The sequence below is a fragment of the Heteronotia binoei genome, chromosome 9 (genome assembly GCF_032191835.1).
Source record: "Heteronotia binoei isolate CCM8104 ecotype False Entrance Well chromosome 9, APGP_CSIRO_Hbin_v1, whole genome shotgun sequence".
Lineage (NCBI taxonomy): Eukaryota > Metazoa > Chordata > Lepidosauria > Squamata > Gekkonidae > Heteronotia > Heteronotia binoei.
In genome coordinates, this window is record NC_083231.1 from 53932502 (window position 1) to 53951784 (window position 19283).

Consider the following 19283-nt stretch of genomic DNA (forward strand, 5'->3'; position numbering starts at 1 on the left):
CCTAGGAAAGGATTGGTTGAGCCTTCCTACACCATAAAACTACTCCCTTCCAATAATAGCATGCAGGGAAGCTGAAGTTTGAACAGAAGAACATCTATATATACATAGAATGGCCCTTACAGGAAAAAGCTGCTGTTATTGTTGCTGTTGTTGTTTTGGGGGGCGGGTGTTATTTTTTTTAACAGATCATCCCTCCTATTTTCTTAGCACCTTGATACCTCATAGTGAACAAGTTTGAGTTGTTTGTGTGTGTGTGTTAGTTTATTTCATAGAGTCTATCTGAAATACGGTTATGCTTTATAAGGTATATAATATTTTATATAAATATATAAACATGTACATTACATAATATATGCACAAGGTATTTGATTAAAGCACTAAAGTACTGTCAGTTACAAGTCAGTTATTTGCAAGGATCATCGAAGGATGTTTTTTAATCCGAATCATCACTGCTGAAGTAGGAACTGTCACAATATTCTGCTGTATAAAGAAACTTATGGACAGTTGGGTCCAACTTTGGTATCCAGTGTCTTGGTACCAAATATGTTGAAAGATTGAACAAGTCAACAAATACTTTGTACCTGTCACTGTAAAGAAAGGAAGAAATACATTAGCTTTGAATAGATTAGGAATGCCCTGATATTTTCTAATTTCATATATGCTTATTGATATCAACCATAACTAGAGGTGTGCGCTTGGTATAAACTGAACTAAAAAAAACCCTTACCAGTATTCTAGTATTTTTTCATCCAGATATCAGTGGAGGTAATTCTCCGACTATCCAATATGGCTGAGCCCAGAAAAATTGAGATTTTTCAGGTCCATTGGATAGCTAATGTTAAAGGGTGTTTAAGGGGATTGCATTCCCTTTAAATGCTTTCCAGGTGAAGTTGTGGCTTGGGGATGGCATTTAAATGGACTATGAGTCCTTTAAATGCCTTCAAAATTCAACCACAGCTTGCAAAAGGCATTTAAAGGAATTGTGTTCCTTTTTAATGCCCTTTTCTCCTCCATCTTCTTTTAGGGGCCACAGAACTGGACCCTCTGTCTGGTCCAATATTTTTGAAACTTGGGGGGGGGGGCAGGTTAAGAGAGGCATGAGCAACTATGCTGCAAATTTGGTGCCTCTACCTCAAAAAGCAGCTCTCCTGCTGAGCCCCAATACCCCAGATTGATGGTCAGTGGTCCCAATAGTGTATAATGGAGCTGGAAAAAATTGGCAATCCTGAATCTTTACTGAACCCGAATGCCATACTGGTATTGGGAGTCAGGAATGTTGTGTACCAACATTTTCAGGTTCAGTGTACCCAAACCCAAAAAATACTGGGGGGGGAGGGGTTTTGCACACCTGCACATATAACCGGTAGTCACACATAATAATTTTGAAAGTTTTTGTTACAAAAGCTACTATGAAAACAACAGGTTTTAACCACATTTATTTAATTATGATATGTGTATTGTATTTTCAGGACAAAAATGGTTCCTTATAAAGAAAGAAACCAGTTTTTGTATATCATTCTTTAGCCATCATTTTTTAAATTCAATTTTCAAGAATTTTCAGACACAAATTTGACCGTGTGCTAGACAACTTATACCTCTTCAGTGTCAGAAGATCAGCAAATGATTAAGTCATGACAGTTTCCTTTTCTTCTCTTTGTATCTGGTACTTGTGTGTTCATATTCATCAAAGGTGACAAAGTCTTTGTAGACTTACCTCACAGTAGAGCGTAAATACTGATACCCAGATGATCCTCCAGTACCAGCCTTGCTGCCAATCATTCTGTGCACCATACACACATGGTTATCTAAACACAGGGACAAGTTTTTAGCACATACTGCCAAGTAAATAGGTCATTTTGTTATCACTGAGGTAGCTCTTTAAAACTGCTGACATGATCTTTGCTTTGTTTGTAAATGCTACAGACAAGGGCACATTTTAAACGAGATGCATAAAAACTCATTTAATGAAATAAATTTCCAGGTATATCTAGCCAGGCAAAAAAGTGCAGGTGTATGCTTTCCTGAGGAACTGACGGCCTGCACGCATTTGCTGTTCACCAAAACAGCTGCAATACATATTGGACCTGTATGATTATCACTGACTGCATGTAAGAATCGGCATTTCCAAGGTTATCCTGAACGCTGATGGACAGTACTAAATTTAAACTGCCAGAAGTCATGAATACTTAGCAGTAGGCACCAGATACCTTTGTGATTCGCCTGAGGTACAAGGTATGTGTCTCAGCATAAAAACTACAATATCTACTGTTTATCCACTCCCAGGGCTTGAAAGGGGGGGAGAAAAAAGAACACTGCCAGAAAGAAAGAAATAATGAATGAATGAAAGGGACTGACAAATAAAAAATGAATGAATGAAAGGGGGGAGAGAGTTGGAAGGAAGGAAGGAAAGAAAGAAAGAAAGAAAGAAAGAAAGAAAGAAAGAAAGAAAGAAAGAAAGAACACTGACAAAAAGAAAAATAATGAATAAATGAAAGGGACTGACAAAAATGAATTTATGAGAGGGACTGGGAGAAAGAAAAAATGAATGAATGAAAGGGAGGAGAGAGTTGAAGGAAGGAAGGAAGGAAGAAAGAAAAAAGAAAGAGAGAGAGAGAGAAAGAAAGAGAAAGAAAGAAAGAAAAAGAAAAAAAGAAAGAAAGAGAGAGAGAGAAAGAAAGAAAAAGAAAGAAAGAGAAAGAAAGAAAGAAAAAGAAAGAAAGAGAAAGAAAAAGAAAGAAAGAAAGAAAGAAAGAGTGCGGCAGACCTCCCCGAGCCCTGCTAGATAGCATGACATCGGGAAGCCCCCGAGCTAGAATGGCAGGCCTTTTCGAGCCCCGCCCGACAGCACAACACCGGGACACCCCCGCGCAAGTGCGGCAGGGCTCCCCGAGCCCCGCCAGACACCTGGATGTCAGGAGGCCCCTGCACAAGTGTGGCTGGGCTCCCTGAGCCCCGCCAGGCAGCGAGGGAAGTCGATGAGACCGAGCTGGAACACTGCCTGGGCCAGCTGGAACAGCATTCCTGTGTGGTCCAGCTCAAAAAAAGCCCTGTCCACTCCTCTAATTCATCAAGCTTCTGTTTAATTTTCTGGGCTCTAATACAAAGCCTTGTTTACAAAGCCAGTTTGGTGTAGTGGCTAAGTGCGGGGACTCTTATCTGGGAGAACTGGGTTTGATTCACCATTCCTCCACTTACAGCTGCTGGAACGGCTTTGGGTCAGCCATAGCTCTTGCAAGAGTTGTCCTTGAAAGGGCATCTGCTGTGAGAGCCCTCTCAGCCCCACCCACCTCACAGGATGTCTGTTGTGAGGGGAGAAGATATAGGAAATTGTAAGCCACTCTGAGTCTCTGATTCAGAGAGAAGGGCGGGGTATAAATCTGCAGTCTTCTTCTATAGTAGCAAAAGGGATGACTTACGTGTTCTGCAGTAGATTTAAGGTTATTTAAAACATTTATAAAACTCATCACGGGGGGGCGGATGATGCAAACCAAGGACTTGATGGAGGGCAAAAAGAATTCATGCTTTGACTCATAACATTTTCCAAAATAAAATGTGCACATACACACATCTCAAGCTTTTCTTTATCTCGGAACCACCCCCATTACCCTAGTACCAGCTGGTGGAGAAGGGCTTACTTCTGTCAGGAAGATGGCATGGAATGGACCAGTTAACTTCCTTACACCCAGCACAATAGCCCTGATCCAAATCACAGACAAATATAGACATATCCTGTGTCAGGGTTTTTATTTAAAGGACAGCAAGAGATCTGATTACATATCTCTCCACGGAACATACTGCAGGATGAACATAGGAGCAAAAACTTACATCTCCATTTGGTCATCAGGACATCTATATCCATAAGAGAAGTGAGGAGTTGAAAAGGAATCTGAAAGCGAGGTTCTTCTCTTTTGCGGTGGGGGGCGGGAATAAGTAGAATTCAGTATTTTACTTAAGTTGATTTCATTTAAGTTTTGCATATGCTTATTTATTTTAAATACTTAGAAGCCAAACCAAAGTTCTCAAAGTGACACACAACTTTTAAAATATACCAAGATAGTAATTACATTCCAATTACAATTGATAACAATTCTCAAATGTACAAAATAACTAAACAGCTAAACAGCACTTAAAAGAGGAATAAAAGCAAAGGTGGAAATAATATGGTTTTGCCATTAAGCCACTATTTGTTCTAATGATGCGTTTTTGTTGGTTTAAATGGTTATTAAAATGCAATTTTACTTTGTGTGTTTTGCATTGTGTGGGTTTTACAAGGGCAGAAAGGTAGGGTGTGAATTTTATCAATCAAAATATTTCTTTTTTATAGGTTTGTTTTCTATGTTATTGTAATCTCCCTGGTTATTTAAAATATATTGTACCTCTCTATAAAACTATATATAAGACAACTTACAGTATAAAAATATGGTTAATTAATAAAACAAAGTTAAAATAACAATAAACACATAAAGCAGTAACAAATAAAATTTATCAAAAAGAGATAAGATCTTAAATATTCTTTTTTAGAAAGTATTCAGACAGTCTCTAAAACTACAGTCTGAAATGACACAATAAAACTGCTTTCAACGGGTCTAAAAGGGATGACATAAGAGAAAAAAAATACATACAGTTCCAGAGGAACCTTTGTGAGGATGGAGTTCTTGCAGGATAGGTGTCACTACTGACAAGGCCCTGTCTAAGGTGCTTACCCTCCTAGATTCAGAAGATGGGAGTTATAATAGGCCTCTAATTATTTCAGTTAGGGGATATGTATATACATAGTTAAGCACCTTGGATGTTTTGTTGGAAATACAAGATAAAAATCATGCAAATAAATGCCAGTCAATCAAACCTATAATGCAAATAAATGCATTAATCACTGAGTGCTAGACAGAGAAAAGTTCATGCTGAGAGGCCCATTGCTGCAAGAACACAACTGCTAATCGAATTAAGAGTACGTGGTATCCCTAAGACTGACAGCACTTGCACATGGATAGCAAAATAAAGGACTATAGAAGCACTTTTCATAGTTGGGCAATTTTGTGTAAACATGCATGGGATCAGACATTTACAGTCTCCACCTGCTCTGACGTGTGTTCAGCTAAGTAGGCTTAGTTACTCAGCCTCATTGATTGCAGAAAACTTTACAAAAATCTGAACTGCCAGATTGTTTTTAATTCTAAAAGGCATGCAAACAAATAGTGAGGATAATTTTTGAAGATAAACAATACTTGAAGTAAATGGAATTTTGTTTAAATAAATATCGATATGGGAGGGTTGGGGGAGGGTTCCAAAACTTGCAATGCAAACCTATCAAACCTTATTGCTTTAAACTGCCAGAAAAATAAATATTGGGAGGTTATATATCTGTTAAACTGCACAAAGTTTTATTTTCTAAATGCTGAGGATATTTCTGTCTGAAGAATCTCAAACACCCATGCAAGAGATAACAATGTTTAAGACCACTTCCCACAGAGGGAAAAGAACATTTCTGGTAGTGAAAGGTTCACATAAATGAATAACTCTTTATAAAGTACCTGTAAAAGTAGATCATTAAAGCTCCTTTCATTGCTTTATAGGACAACCTTCTTTCACCTGCAAAAATATAATATTTTTCTTGTTAAGTTCCTTCTGCTTTGTTAGACACTGGAAATTCCTACACACATTAACAGGACTAGCACAGTAAGTACTTAAGGTGGGGTATACTGAGAGCTTTGATAGTAGGGCAAGGAGTAGTCAGTCAGTTTGATCTCCCGTATTCATAACACACTCAATACATAACACTCATGTCCTGTCTTGCCCTGCCCTGCCCTGCCCTATCCTGTTCCCCTAATTCTCACTATTAATTGTCCCCATGAAGATTGATCTCTTTTAGTAGCAGGATGCAGATACAGGCTCCCTCTCAAAGCAGCAGAAATTCAATTTCATGAGAGTTGGTATCAGTGACCCTATGTATGTTGTTGGAGAACAATCCTCAGCAGCAAATATGTCGTCCACTGCTTTACCCAAGCACTTCAGGATCTCAGCCTAAAATCAATTCATGTATTACTTAAAATATTAAGTTCACAAACAATTTAAAATCATATTTTAGTTTGTTTGCATGGAATTATTTAAACCTACCTTTACTAAGAAGATGTTCGTGCCGTTTTTCATCAAATAATGAAATAAGCACCTCCTTTTGTTTCTTAAGTTCTGCCATTTGATCTTCTTTTTCCTCAGAATCGTCTTTTGCCTTTCAAACACAATATTTTTTAGAACAGTAAAAGCTTACCATTTTTTTTGTTTCTAGAATAGATTTTTTTTCCCTTCCATTTTCCTTTCTGTTGCCCTAAAGATGAGTGTTTATCTTGTTCAATCCATCTTAGGTAACTCATTTGTCCCTGAAAAGGGCTTTACTGCAACTTTTAAAACCACTTCTAGGTAGGAAATACTTCTGGTTTTCCACCCCTACTCCACTGATCCATTACTGAAGTCTTTCCTGAAGTTCACAAATTACATTCAGAAATGTGATTATTCTGACTCAGACTGCAGCGCCACACTCTAAAAGCAAGGCCACCATTTTCACAGCACTCCTGCAGTTCAGTTCACTTTTCATCAGATCATTGAGGTGTGCTTTATATTGGTTAGGAAGCACACAGGTCTGATTTCCATTCCTTTCACCTGACTATGTTTGTTGAAACTTGTGTCCTGGCTCACCTCTATTGTTCCTGCCTGTCATATATACTGAAGCTTGTGGTCTTTCTCCAACAGTTTCATAGCCCTAAATATTGGTGAGTATTCTCATACAGAGCCAGCTCTACCACTAGGCAAACTAGGTAATTGCCTAGGATACTGGCAGGCAGTGGGGAGAGCTGCCTCTGCTGAGGTTGGGGAGGCAAGCAGTAAGCAGGTGGCCAGGAGAGCCACTGCTGCTGCTCCTCTGTGTGTGGGAGAAAGAGACAGGTAGGTGTCCAGGAGAGTGATGGGGGCCAGAAAGAGAGATTGCATAAGAGGTGTAAAAAGAGAGAAAGAATAATGCGGATGGGGTCAGAAAGAGAAAGGGACAGACATGGGGAAGAGAAAGAACAAGAAAAAGGATGACAGGAAGGAGAGCGAGTAAGAGACTGGAAGAAGTTGAGGGAGAGGCGAATGGAACAGCCACTTCCACAAGTTTTTAACGGGACCCCACTTGTATAAAAGGAATTCATCTGCCTTGTGTAAATCCCTCCCCCCAAAATAGATTACCCTATGAAGCTACATACAGGACTTTGTTTCAGGTGGTCACACAGATGGCTAAATTTATTGATCAGCCATAAAATACACCATGACTGATTACTGTAAGTTTAATTAAGTACTTCTTTGTTTAACAAAGAAAAAATTATCAGTACCTGCACCATTGCAAATTCTTCCTCCAGTCCTTTAAGTACATTCATTTCAAATTTCCCCCAGAAATTAAATCCTTCTGGCTCGAGTCCAGGCGTTCTTTCTAGCCATGCCTTAAAGAATAAAATAAATTAATTCTTAATTTTTGCTATCCATGGTGAGTGAGGGAAACCTCCACATTTAGAGGCACTAAATCTTTGAATCCCAGAGCCAGGAAGCAACATCATGGGAAGGCCTTGGCCTCTCTGCCATGTTGTTGGCCTTCCAGAGGAACTGATTGGCCACTGTGTGAGACAGGATGCTGAATTAGATGCACTATTGGTTTGATCCAGCAGGGCTTTTCTTATGTTCTTATATGGGTTGTATTCTGGATTGTATCCAGCCAGTTCTTGCACTCATTCTTACCCAGTTCCCCTCTTTACTAAAGTCCTTGTCCCACATGAATATTGGCCATGCAGGTGCCACAATCCCCAGCATAGCCTTTTCAGAGTCAAGGGGGATATCCTCTTCCGTTTTCCATTGTGGAAAATCTGGTTGAGTACAATTCATTGTCTGATTTTAATAGCTTGTTAATTGACAGTGACACTTTTGACCATGTTTCACAGGAGAGTGGTTTGCTTCAGATAACAAATTTAATATTCTGGGAATGTGGATCAATGTCCATACACATCTTGCCATACAAATAATACATTATGCTAGCTTTGTAAGTATTCATTCCTCCTATGTGTACAGTTAAGGTTGCCAAGTCCTACCTTTGACTTGCAAGGGGAGTACCATAGAGTTCTTACCCAAATGCTAGAGCATCCCCTGCGCAACATGCTCAGCGCAATGACTTCACTTCCGGATGGCATCGCATTGGGCACCAATGGAATTCTTTGGGAGCAGGGATATCCCCACCAGCCAGCTCCATGCCGGTGGGATGGGGGCCTCCAAACCAGGGGAAACCCCACCCCCAGTGGGAGCTTGACAGCCATATGTACAATTGTAGTTTGTAAATTCAATCATAGAAGCTTCCTCACAATGTTAAGAGGCACCCTAACTGACATCCTGCAAACAGGGTTCATAAAAATTTACCTAAGTCTGCAAATAGCTCATATATTTTAGGCAAGAGAGATTTAGATTTGTTCAAATAGACTAATTCTGCTCAACTAAGGTAAATCCCTCTTGACCACCATCAATGGGATATTTGTAATTTGTAAAGTTTTGCTACAACTGCCCTGCAGCTGGTCACCAATTAATAGGCCCCCTTACTTCCACTAGCTGCAGCAGGGTTAGCTCTTGCTCAGATTTCAACAGCAGCTCATTTTCTTTTCCTTTGAAGTTATCCCGGTAATGTCTTCTGTTGTATGGGACTCTCAGGCTCTGTGGGACGCCAATCTTGTTCTCCAGTAAGCGGAACTGTAAGCTCTGAAAACCTGATGCTGGACTCAAATAATCTCTTTAAAGATAGTGAAGGGGGGAGGGGAACAGTTTTGTAATGTAAAAAGTGAAGTATGATTTCATATACGCTTTTGCAGAAACCAGTTCAGTAAGCAAAATGTAACACCACCATGTCTAATTGCTACTTAAGAAAAGAAAATGCTGGCTCAGTATCTTAGGAAATGGTAAGAAAGTTTTTGGAGCCAAAGCAGTGGACTGCTGCACTGAGAATCATTCCAGAAATTATTACAAACAGCCTACCATTTTAAAACAGACACCAATCTGCACAAAAAGCTTTCTGAATTCAGTAACTGCTACTTTCTGCATTCAGAACAAATCATGAATATTTGTATAACGTTCGCTTTCCTTGTCTTGATATATTGCATGTATCAAACCTGAGTCCTTACAGAGTCAGACAGCCTGATCTTGCCATATTTACTCAGAAGTGAGTCCTGCTGAATTAAATGGGACTTACTTCCAAGCAAGAAAACATAAAACTCTAAACAGAGTTAAACCCTTCTAAGTGTACCGAGAAGGAACATGGTTTAGTGGATGGAGTGGCAAAGCTGGATCCTGGGAGACCCAGGTTCAAATCCCCATTTTGTCGTGGAAGTTCACTGTGTGATGTTGGGCTCATACCAAACTCTCAGCCTGGCCTACCCCACAGGGTTGTTGTTGTAGGACAATGGAGGAGGGGGAGATGCTGTTCTAAGCCACTTTGAGTTTCAACTGAGGAGGAAAGTGAAATATAAATAAAAGCATGAATCTTTGATGGATTTAGAAGGGCGTGGCTCTGCATAGGATTTCCTTGTAAATCCCATGTGATTCATTTAGATCTCCTCTGGTCTGACTGGCAGCATCTCTTCAAGGCTTCAGGTCTTCTCGGATTGCTCGACCAGTTTCTGTTTGGAATGTGAACACTATGGGGGTTTTTTTCTTGTTCATTTTAATTATCAAATGTTATTTGAATGAATCTTTCATTATTTGATTTTAATTATTTTCCCCACTTTTCATTCAATTTTAATCACCTCCCCCTCTCCTCCCCACTTAACTTTAGCCACCTAGCTTTGAAGTAGCTAAAAATAATGACAATCCAGAACAGTTATAGGATTAGTAATAGGAATGACTTCTCAGCTCAGTTAAGATCCAAGTGGACAGTCCTTGTCTTTTTTGTTCTGTTAATTCAGCAAACTGAGTTGGGGAGTTGAAAATACTATTCTATATGTAAAAACTATCCTGACAAAATTACATACACCTTTGATGCAACCAGCTTCTTTTTGCCAAAGCAGACATAAATCTTGTTCATTTGAACAGTAATGAGGACAAATGGCAAACTTTCTTTTAGCCCATGAATGAATCAAAGGAAGAATTTACCTGAAATCAAAGAAGTCCAGGGCTGTCATAGTTTCTAGAACAGAAAACTGTTCCACAAGTAGTTTAAGGATCACTGCAATTCTCTGCATTCGAGCAACAACCTTCAACATATTCCGTTCATCTCTCACCTTAATTGGGGAGGAGGGAAAAGAAAAATACACCTTACAACTCACTGGCAAGGCAGAGCAGGGAATCGTGGCTTTGTTTTGATCATTTTTCATGTAATTAAGACAGCATTAATTAATTAAGTAATTTAGACAGGGTTCTTTGGGACTTTCTCACAACTGGGTTTCACAGTGTTGCATATTCCTGAGTAAGTGTATTTAATATTGCAGCCTTACAGCACAAGCCTATGAATGCTTTTTCAAAAGTAAGTCACATGTAGGGCTTTTCCCCAGGTATAGCACAGGATAGCAGCCTTCAGCAGTTAGCTAAACTGTTAGGTTTGATTGCTTTCTGTGGGGTTTTGGGATACCAAACAGAGAACAATTTACTGTTCTAATTCTTCTCAACACAAAAAACCTTCAGTAAACAGCTGAATTTCAAATATTCAATGTGTGTTTGGTGAAAAACAGCCAATAAAGCAAATATTTTAAAAATTGAATATATTTTCATACAACTTACGTGACCATTTTGAAATATCACTCTGACAGAATCCAGTTCCCACAGGATCTGCTTGAACCATAGTTCATAAGCTACAATTAAAAGATACACACTGTTGGTTTTCCATCTTAGCAGACATGGATAATGAATTCAGAAAGTTAAGTATCTCTTGATTTATTATGAAATGACTCTATAAAAGGTTTCCTTAAGATTGGAATATTAAATAAAACACTTAGAGAACTTGCCTCCACTTTTCCTGTACATGAACCCCGTCTTTTTTGCCCTCATCCCCTAAGGCAGTTAAGAAGGACAACACTGTCCATCCCTGATCATACACCTACCAATATCTGCAGTTGAACATACACTGTCAGAGCAATGCAGAGAAGTGCATCACACAAGGTACAAATGGGCAGCGCATATTCTCGCAGCCTCACATAGTAGGGAAAAAAGAAGATACTGGATTTATACTCCACCCTTCAGAGTGGCTTACAATCTCCTTTCCCTTTACCTCCCCACAACAGACACTTTGTGAGGTAGATGGAGCTAAGAGAGCTCTTGAGAGAACAGCTCTGAGAGAACTTGTGATTGACTCAAGGTCTCACCAGCAGCTGCATGTGGAGAAGTGGGGAATCAATCAAACCTCATTCTCTCATATTAGAGTTCATGCTCCTCACCTCTTCACCCAACTGACTGAACCATGCATGCTACTTGAAGATCCTTAGGAGAAAGGTATGATGAAAATATACTTGAGAGATGACAGTTGGGATTTGAACCCGGATGTCCTAGATGTTAGTCTGCTATTATAACTAGTATACCATACTGGCTGTTTTAGTGAACATTTTTTAATACTGCAATTGGAATTCAGAAGTAGTAGAACACAGAGGAGAGTGAATGCACACAATAATAAAAGAAAGCATGAGGGTATTCTGACTCCAGTTACTGCAGCAAGAAAGGTCTTCTTGAAGAGCCTGGGCTTGGAGCACAAAAAGTAGAGCACAACATCCTCTGGAACCATGGTTTGGCTGAAAAGTAAGAGCACAGGTTGCCCCCCTCCCTAGTGGAGGCAGGGGTCCCCCGTTGCCAGGCCCAGCCATCCTGCTGCTGACTTACCAGGAAAAAGAGGAAGGCCCAGACCATATCATTGGCATCACATAGGAAGTAATGTCATCATGTCAATGATGTCTGGGGTTGCAATGGTATTTGAGCAAAAGCTCTATGGTAGAAGCCATTTTTATCAGAGTTTTTGTCCAAATATCAGAGCATTGCAGTGTAGGCTTCCCAATCCCCAGGTCCCAGCAGGGGATCCCCCGGTTTTACAGGCTTCCCCCCGCCTCCAGTCAGCTGGCCGGCGGGGGGAAGCCTGCCCCCACAGCCACCATGTACCTCTAGCACACCGGTTGGTTTAGAAACCTGCAAACAGGTCCCATTTTAAAATATGTGTTTCTGTTGTTTGTGTGCCTTTAAAGTTGAGCAGGAAACAGGAAGCATTTCATGGGGAAGGTCAGCTGCAGCTTTTATTTGTGTTGTTTTCGTTTTCAGAGCAAGTAACCAGACCCATTAAGTGTGTGTGTGAGAGAGAGGGGTGGGGGTTGCCAATCCCCCAGGTGGAGCAGGGAACAAGGTATACACCTCCGCGAAAAACCAGCCTAAAAAAAAATAACAAATGATACAAAAGTTTATAAATATAGCTCCACCTATAAATATAAACATATAAAGTGAAATTAATCATGAAATAGACAAAGACCACGTTCACACTCAAGTCCCTTTATAGGCGAATTAACGCCAAGAAGATGAGAAGAGTAGTCCAAGTCGTAGCAAAGGTAGGTTCTTCTAGGGAGTCCAACGCTCCAGGATGTCTTGATGAATTTTAAAAATGAAATAATCCAGTACAGCAGGGCACAAGAAATGCAACAGGGCCGTACTTGATCCTCTGTTTCACTAACAAGCTTCTACAAGCTCTGGAAAACCATCATATATTTTACAATAGAGCATAGCTTCAAAGATCAAAGATCAAGTACAGCCCTGTTGTGTTTCTTGTGCCCTGCTGCACTGGATTATTTCATCTTTAAAATTCGTGAAAATGTCCTGGAGGCACCAAATTTGCAGCATAGCATCTGATGCCTTTCCTCAAAACACCCTCCAAGTTTCAAAAGTTTTGGACCAGGGGGGCCAATTCTATGAGCCCCCAAAGAAGGTGCCCCTATCCTTCATTATTTCTAATGGAGGGAAGGCATTGAAAAGGTGTGCAGTCCCTTTCAATGTGATGGCCAGAACTCCCTTTGGAGTTCAATTGTACTTGTTCCAACCTTGCTCATGGCTCCACCCCCAATGTCTCCTGGCCCCACCTCCAAAGTCCCCAGATATTTTTTGAATTGGACTTGGCAACCCTATTGCAGTGACATCATAACATGATCATTTCCTGTGCAATGCCAGTAATTTGGCCTGGGCCTTCCTTTTTCTCCTGCTAAGTTCCCACCATCCTCTGCCAGTTCCCAGGAGGGATCTGGCAAACCTACTGGCATGGGATCTCCACTGGGCTGCTTCTGCATGGGCTACTGCCTCTGCTGCTCCTGCTGGGGTGGTGGCAAAATCTGCTGGGCCAGTGGTCCTGTATTTGGCTTGGCTTGGTCTGGCCACAGGATTGCTTCTACTGTTTCTGGAACATCTATTGGGGCTCCCAGTGGCAAGGTCTCAACCTCAGGCTCTTGGCACAAGGTTTTGGAAGCTAGGGGCTCAAGGTCTTTACTGCAGGTTCTTGGGGCATGACCTGAGGACCCACAGTTTGAGGAAACCCTGAGCTTCTGGATGTGTCTCAATTCTGACTCTTCCTGGAGCTCACCTGGGTCTTCTTCTAATGTGTGAGCCTGGCTTAGAAGGGGTCATGACAATGGGGAATCTAATTCCCCCTAAACTTGAACTGTACCCCATTATGGCCTCCATCTGTATTTTCATATCTAACATGTTTCTGAGAAACTAATAATGTACAGGCAAACATGTTGATGGACTCTAATTGGATCTATTTATGCTTTACATACCAATTTTAAAGATATAGTTCAATCAACAAATAATAACCACGAGCTGCCAGATCCTATTTTTGCTTTTGTTCTGGAAGATTACCTTGGTGGGTCACAATGAACAAATGCTCATCATGGATTTTGCTCCCCTTCTTCTCACTTTGAAGTTCCTGAGCATTCAATATTTTGTCCAGCTTTAAATGAAAGAATATAAGCTTGTTCTTAAGGCAGTACAATTAATTCAACTGAACTTCTCTTTCCATTAATTTGTATATAACAGTCAGCATGAACACGCAGAACTTTAAGATCAGAGTCATATTAATCTATGGTTGTTTATTTAAAAATAAATGGCCTTTGTAGCACTGTAGCTTAATTTAAGGACATGACTATTGTCTACTGTGCTGAAAAGGCTAACAAAAAGAAGTGCATAAAGCATAAATGGTGTGCTAATTTGAGAAAAGCACATCCATTTGCCTGGATGTTTATTCACTTATTAAAATATTTAAGTGTCCACCTTTATCCAAGACAACAGGGACCCTATGCAGGTAACTAAATTAAACAATTCACAAAAATACATTGAGAATTATCAAAGTAACTCAGCAAAAACACAATGAATAGTGCCCTGCCCAAACCTCTATGAATCCCTAGATTTCCATCATTGTCAGGGGGACTCCAAAGGACCTATAAAAAGTGCTACATCCCTACAGAGTTGCAGCCTTCCTAAGCTTCTCTGAGAGGTCGTCAGTGGAGATATATGAATAGGGAGTCAGCAGCAGTGGCCCTCACCAGAAGCTATGGGCCCCAAGCTGCCCAACTTCAGCCTATGATGACAACAACCCTGTATTAATTTGTTTCAACAATACAGTGTATTCTGCTCTGTAAAGTAAATACAGTGTATTCTGCTCTGTTCTCTTTATTAGCCAGCTTGAACAAAATTTAAATACTGTTTTGCTCTTTCCTAACCCAAAGCAAGTTGTATTAAAATAAACTCTTGCTATCTATCATCCACAAACTACCATAAAATCTGAGGGAAATTATTTTCCACAACCATAAATACTTGAGGCTCTAATCTATACTGAGGCTCCAATCTATACTGAGGCTCCAGTCTATACTGAGGCTCCAGTCTCTCACACCCCATATATTTGAGGCAGCATATTTACAGATGAAGAGCAAAGTGTGTCCCATCACAAATTTACACTTACCTGTAAATAGTCTCCATAAATAAGCCCCCCTTTGCTGGCTTTATTTTGCCCTTCTTGTGACTTGTCTTCCGCGTCTGACAAAGACCACTTGTTAAAATTAAATCTAGGAATAAAACAAAAGACAGTTGGGCTAAAGGATCAAACTGTTCAGACCTGTTCAGACCTGAAGCATGATTTTTAAATGGGCATGATTTTAAATGAAGCATGATTTTTTAAATGGGCTGATTTCACAATTCCATTTTAATTACATAGCACTATAAAACATATTATTTTCAAATAGCACCTTATTATTTTTATTTTTAAAAAAATAGTAAACAACCTACTCCAGTAGGCGATATTTCATCCTTTCTTAATGTCTCTTAAGTGTGGCCATCAAAATAGTGCTTATCTTAACTGCCAGCCATAGTTTATTAAAAAACAGAAATGTACTCACTGATATTTGTTTTCCCAAAATGGACACCCACTCATGACTCCAGAATCCAAAAATGCACTGAGCTCCTCTTAAACAGAGGGTAGTGTCCTTTTTATGTAAGATTATCCTGGGATTTAGACCAATCCACTGCTTCTTTATCTGCCCATCCCTGTCATTGTGTATAACTGCAGAAGTTACTCTGAAAGGGACTCCATGAAGTATTTGTTTTGTCAACTAATCAATTCCTTCAGTCAACCCAACAAGAACTGAAGAAATGCTCACAAAGGTCAAAGGTTCTTCTGCAGTTCTTCTGACTAACCATTTTCAATCATGCAAAGGGCTCCAGATCAAAGTAGAAAGAAAGAATATACAAAATGACCAGTGCTGTTGTGTGTTCTTAATTGTTAAAGAAAGTGTGCCCTAGTTATAAATACAAAAGCAAGTGAGAAATTAATATGTTTATGTCATGACGATAATAACAAGGATTCCCTGGAATCAAGGCTGCAATTAGAGCAATCAAATGCCTGTATCTCCACATTAAAATTAAATATTTTTTAAAAATCCATATGTTAGCTAGGCTGAAAAACATTTTAACTAAAAAATTTTGAACTCTCACTACTTTCCCTCAAACAGTCATGTTTGTTAAACATTGTTACTCAATTCTTCCTAATCATTAACTAGGCACTTGTTGAACTGAATTATGCAGGATGTCTTTTTCCTGGGGCCCAATTGTATCTGAGTGTTTGGGATGTCACCCAAAGAAATTATACCATTTTTCACATAATTCGAGAGGTACACCTGCACAGTCCAGGATGTTTTATGCCAAAGTAGTATGGATTTCTGCCAAGAGTGAGGAAGGTTCAGGATGAATAATCCCATACTGAAAGGCCTAATCTCATTTTATGCCACAGTTAGATTTGAGTCCAGAGTAATTTAGAGACCAACAAATTAATACCTTGAAAAAGGCGAAACTGGGCTTGAATCTAACCGTTCTACTGCAGACCAACCCAACTACCCTTGGAACATTTTGTGATTCAACTAACAAGATGCCCAGGAGACTTTTTCTAAAATATTTTCAGTTAGAAAGAAGTTACTTCATGGCTACTGTTTTCAAAAACCAAACATAATGAAATCTAGCTAGAACTCACAACACCACCTGCAGACTCTTTTCAATGACTGCATCTAGAGATGATTCAGTGTTTGTAAAGCAGGCCTTCAAACATTAAAAATGATCATCCTGTACAGGTAATGCATTTTTAAAAACATATGTGTTAAGAGTATGTATTCTGCTTTTGCATCTGCATAGTTGATGGAATTAATCAATTGGTAGGTTTCCCAATCCCCTGGTCCCAGCAGGGGAATCCCTGGTTTTCTAGGCTCTACCCCACCCCCAGCCAGCTGGCTGGCCAGGGGGGAAACTCCGCCCCTACAGCCACCATATGCCTTTAGATCTCCTGCAGGTTTAGAAGCCTGCAGCAGAGACACGTATGTTCAAATGTCTTTGTATAGGAATCAGAGCCAGTAAGTGTGTGAGAGTGTGTGAAAGAGAGACAGCACAGTCTCTGTGCTTGTTTTAGATTTGTTTCAGAGGTCTTTATATGAACCTGTTTATGGGATGGAGAAAAAATCCACCTCTCTATCTCTGTTTATTTGCCTGTGTTAGTCTGAAGAAGTTGGTTGGAAATACAGCAACTTCTGTGTGTAAAGCCCCAGTGAGATCACAAAAGTGTGTGCTTGCAACTCTGGTTATTTTGGCTGCTTTGTTAGTGTAGGTTCACTTTCATTTAGCTGCTGTTGGGGGACAAGGAAATGAAGACTATTCAGGGGAATTGCACTGCTGTATTGTTATTTGTTTTAGGGAATGGAAAAGTCTCCTGGCTCCACCCCCGAAGTCCTCAGAAATTTTCTGAGTTGGACTTGGCATCCCTATCAGTTGGCGGCATTAATCATGCTGGCACATGGTCAGATCTTTCTTGGTTATGCTACAGTTGCCAGCCAGCTGTGAAAGAATGTATAAATGTAATCCAGATAGCTCATATGAACATACTCAGATTTGGGAGACAGGCAGGGAGATAAAGCTGGGAGATCAGAAGGCTCATCCTGTACCTTCCCCTCCTGGAATTACATGAGACAAGGAAAGCACCTCTTCTGTAAGCTTGTTGTTTTGGGTTCATAGGGGAAATGGAAGAGACAGCTATGGTAAAGCAGTGCAAGCATGCACATACTTTTGTGGTCTGGAGGCTCCCATGAATGAGCTTTAAGTCAGCCAAGCAAATAGGCCAGAAGACAAGGACAAGCCAAGCACATTCCCTCCCTCACTCCATCAGGGTCAAACTACCCATTTCATAGTTTTTCATATATGATCCCAAAATTGCAGGACATCTCTTTTCAAGAAGAGGTATCTATCTGGCAGGATGTTATGAGTGCCATTTATCCATAGTGCTATTTATCCCAACTATCAACAATTAGAAGTAGCAAGAGATCGAAGCTAGCAAATACAGAGTGTGAGGATTGTCAGGGGAAAGACTTTCTGGAGCAATGATGAATTAAATAGGAGGGGGAAACTTTTAAAAGAAGGATCATCAGGCAATTTACTTCACACTAGCGGTGTCAGAAAGCTCTGACCCAGCAAGGCTGGAGGCCATTTGCAGACTGGGCCTGGTTCCAACTAGGGCTGCCAACTGCTTGGAGCAAAAATGCCTCCCCCTTTAATAGGTGCTTACTGGGATGTAGGCAATATTATATACCTGCGCTGACCTGGATAGCCCGATGTTGTCAGCTCTTGGAAGCAAAGCAGTATTTGGATGGGAGACCACCCAGGAATAAAAAAAAAAACCCAAAACAAACAAAGAAAAACAGATAACATAGTCAGAAATGTGTTTCCCATTGAAACCAATGAAAACAAAGAACAATTTTTAATTTGGGGGATAAGCTTTCATGTGTATGCACATTTCTTCAGAAACACTTATCTGAATAATTGTGCATGCACACAAAAACTTATACTCAGAATTAAACATTGTTGATCTTAAAGGTGCCACTGGACTCAAACTTTGTTCGATTGCTTCAGACCAACATGGCTACCCACCTAAGTAAAAACAAAGAATAAAATAGTATAAACAAACACCAATAAGAAAAAGAAAACGTTTAAAAAAAACCTAGTCACATTTGTGGTGCACATCCCTTTTCTTCTGAATCACATGGCTCTGCTCCTTGCATGATGTTAGATCCAACCAGCCTCCCCACCCACCCCCCCAGCAAAAAAGGAAGGAAGCAGCCTTGTAAGCCACTCAAAAAAGGCTCTGCTGGGTCCTAAAAAGACAAAAGCCATGTGGGACACAAAAGGTGAGTGGTGCAAAATTGTGATAAAAAGCTGGCTGGATATTGCTTTACAGTGAGTGTGCCTGGAGAGCATTCTATTTCTCTTCTCAGCTTCTTGGCAGGACAGAGTAGCAGGCAAGACAGGGATCAGTTGGGCAAAGAAAAAAGAAAAAAAATGTGGAAGAGTGATATTTCACACTAGACCTTTAATCCTGGCTTTGCCCCTGTCCCCAAACTGACATTCTACACTAGAATCAGAGAAACCAATTCTATGACTGGGATCACGCATGCTAAATAATGTGGTTTCAGTTCACTTTCAATGCACTTTCCAATTGAATTTTACTGTGTGAACTGGCAAAATCCAGTTTGAAAGTGCATTGAAAGTGGATTGAAACTGCTTTATTTAGCATATGACTGCAGTCTATGATTCTATGATTTTAGTGTAGAATGTCAGCTTGGGGACAGGGCTAAACCAGGATTAAAGGTCTAGTGTGAATTAGTCTGAAGATGAATAGTTTTTAATAAAACAGAACTGTAGTTCATTGACTGGGCATGTGCATTATATAAAGGAAGTCCCAGTTCAAC

The 19283-nt window shown here is 40.1% G+C and overlaps 1 protein-coding gene across 1 annotated transcript; it reads right to left on the bottom strand.

Annotated features, from left to right (window-relative positions):
- Nucleotides 1–293: 293 nt before the first annotated feature.
- On the bottom strand, nucleotides 294–15588 carry TDO2 (tryptophan 2,3-dioxygenase). Its single transcript, XM_060246605.1, has 12 exons — nucleotides 15402–15588; nucleotides 14969–15071; nucleotides 13870–13960; nucleotides 10774–10844; nucleotides 10150–10277; nucleotides 8608–8794; nucleotides 7362–7469; nucleotides 6115–6226; nucleotides 5532–5589; nucleotides 3826–3905; nucleotides 1715–1805; nucleotides 294–587 (listed from the first exon to the last, which is right to left on the bottom strand). The coding sequence occupies exons 1-12, from the start codon at nucleotides 15434–15436 to the stop codon at nucleotides 434–436; spliced, it is 1218 nt and encodes a 405-aa protein (XP_060102588.1). The 5' UTR covers nucleotides 15437–15588; the 3' UTR covers nucleotides 294–433.
- Between the last annotated feature and the right edge of the window lie 3695 nt (nucleotides 15589–19283).

Bases quoted from the DNA above. Each gene is read 5' to 3' on its own strand.
- TDO2 (XM_060246605.1), bottom strand. From the start codon at position 15,436: ATGAGTGGGTGTCCATTTTGGGAAAACAAATATCA. The intron at 8,795-10,149 runs GTAAATTCTTCC...CTATCTTTAAAG, and splicing joins CTGGACTTCTTTGATTTCAG to AGATTATTTGAGTCCAGCAT. The intron at 6,227-7,361 runs GTACTGATAATT...TGTGTTTGAAAG, and splicing joins AAGAATTTGCAATGGTGCAG to GCAAAAGACGATTCTGAGGA.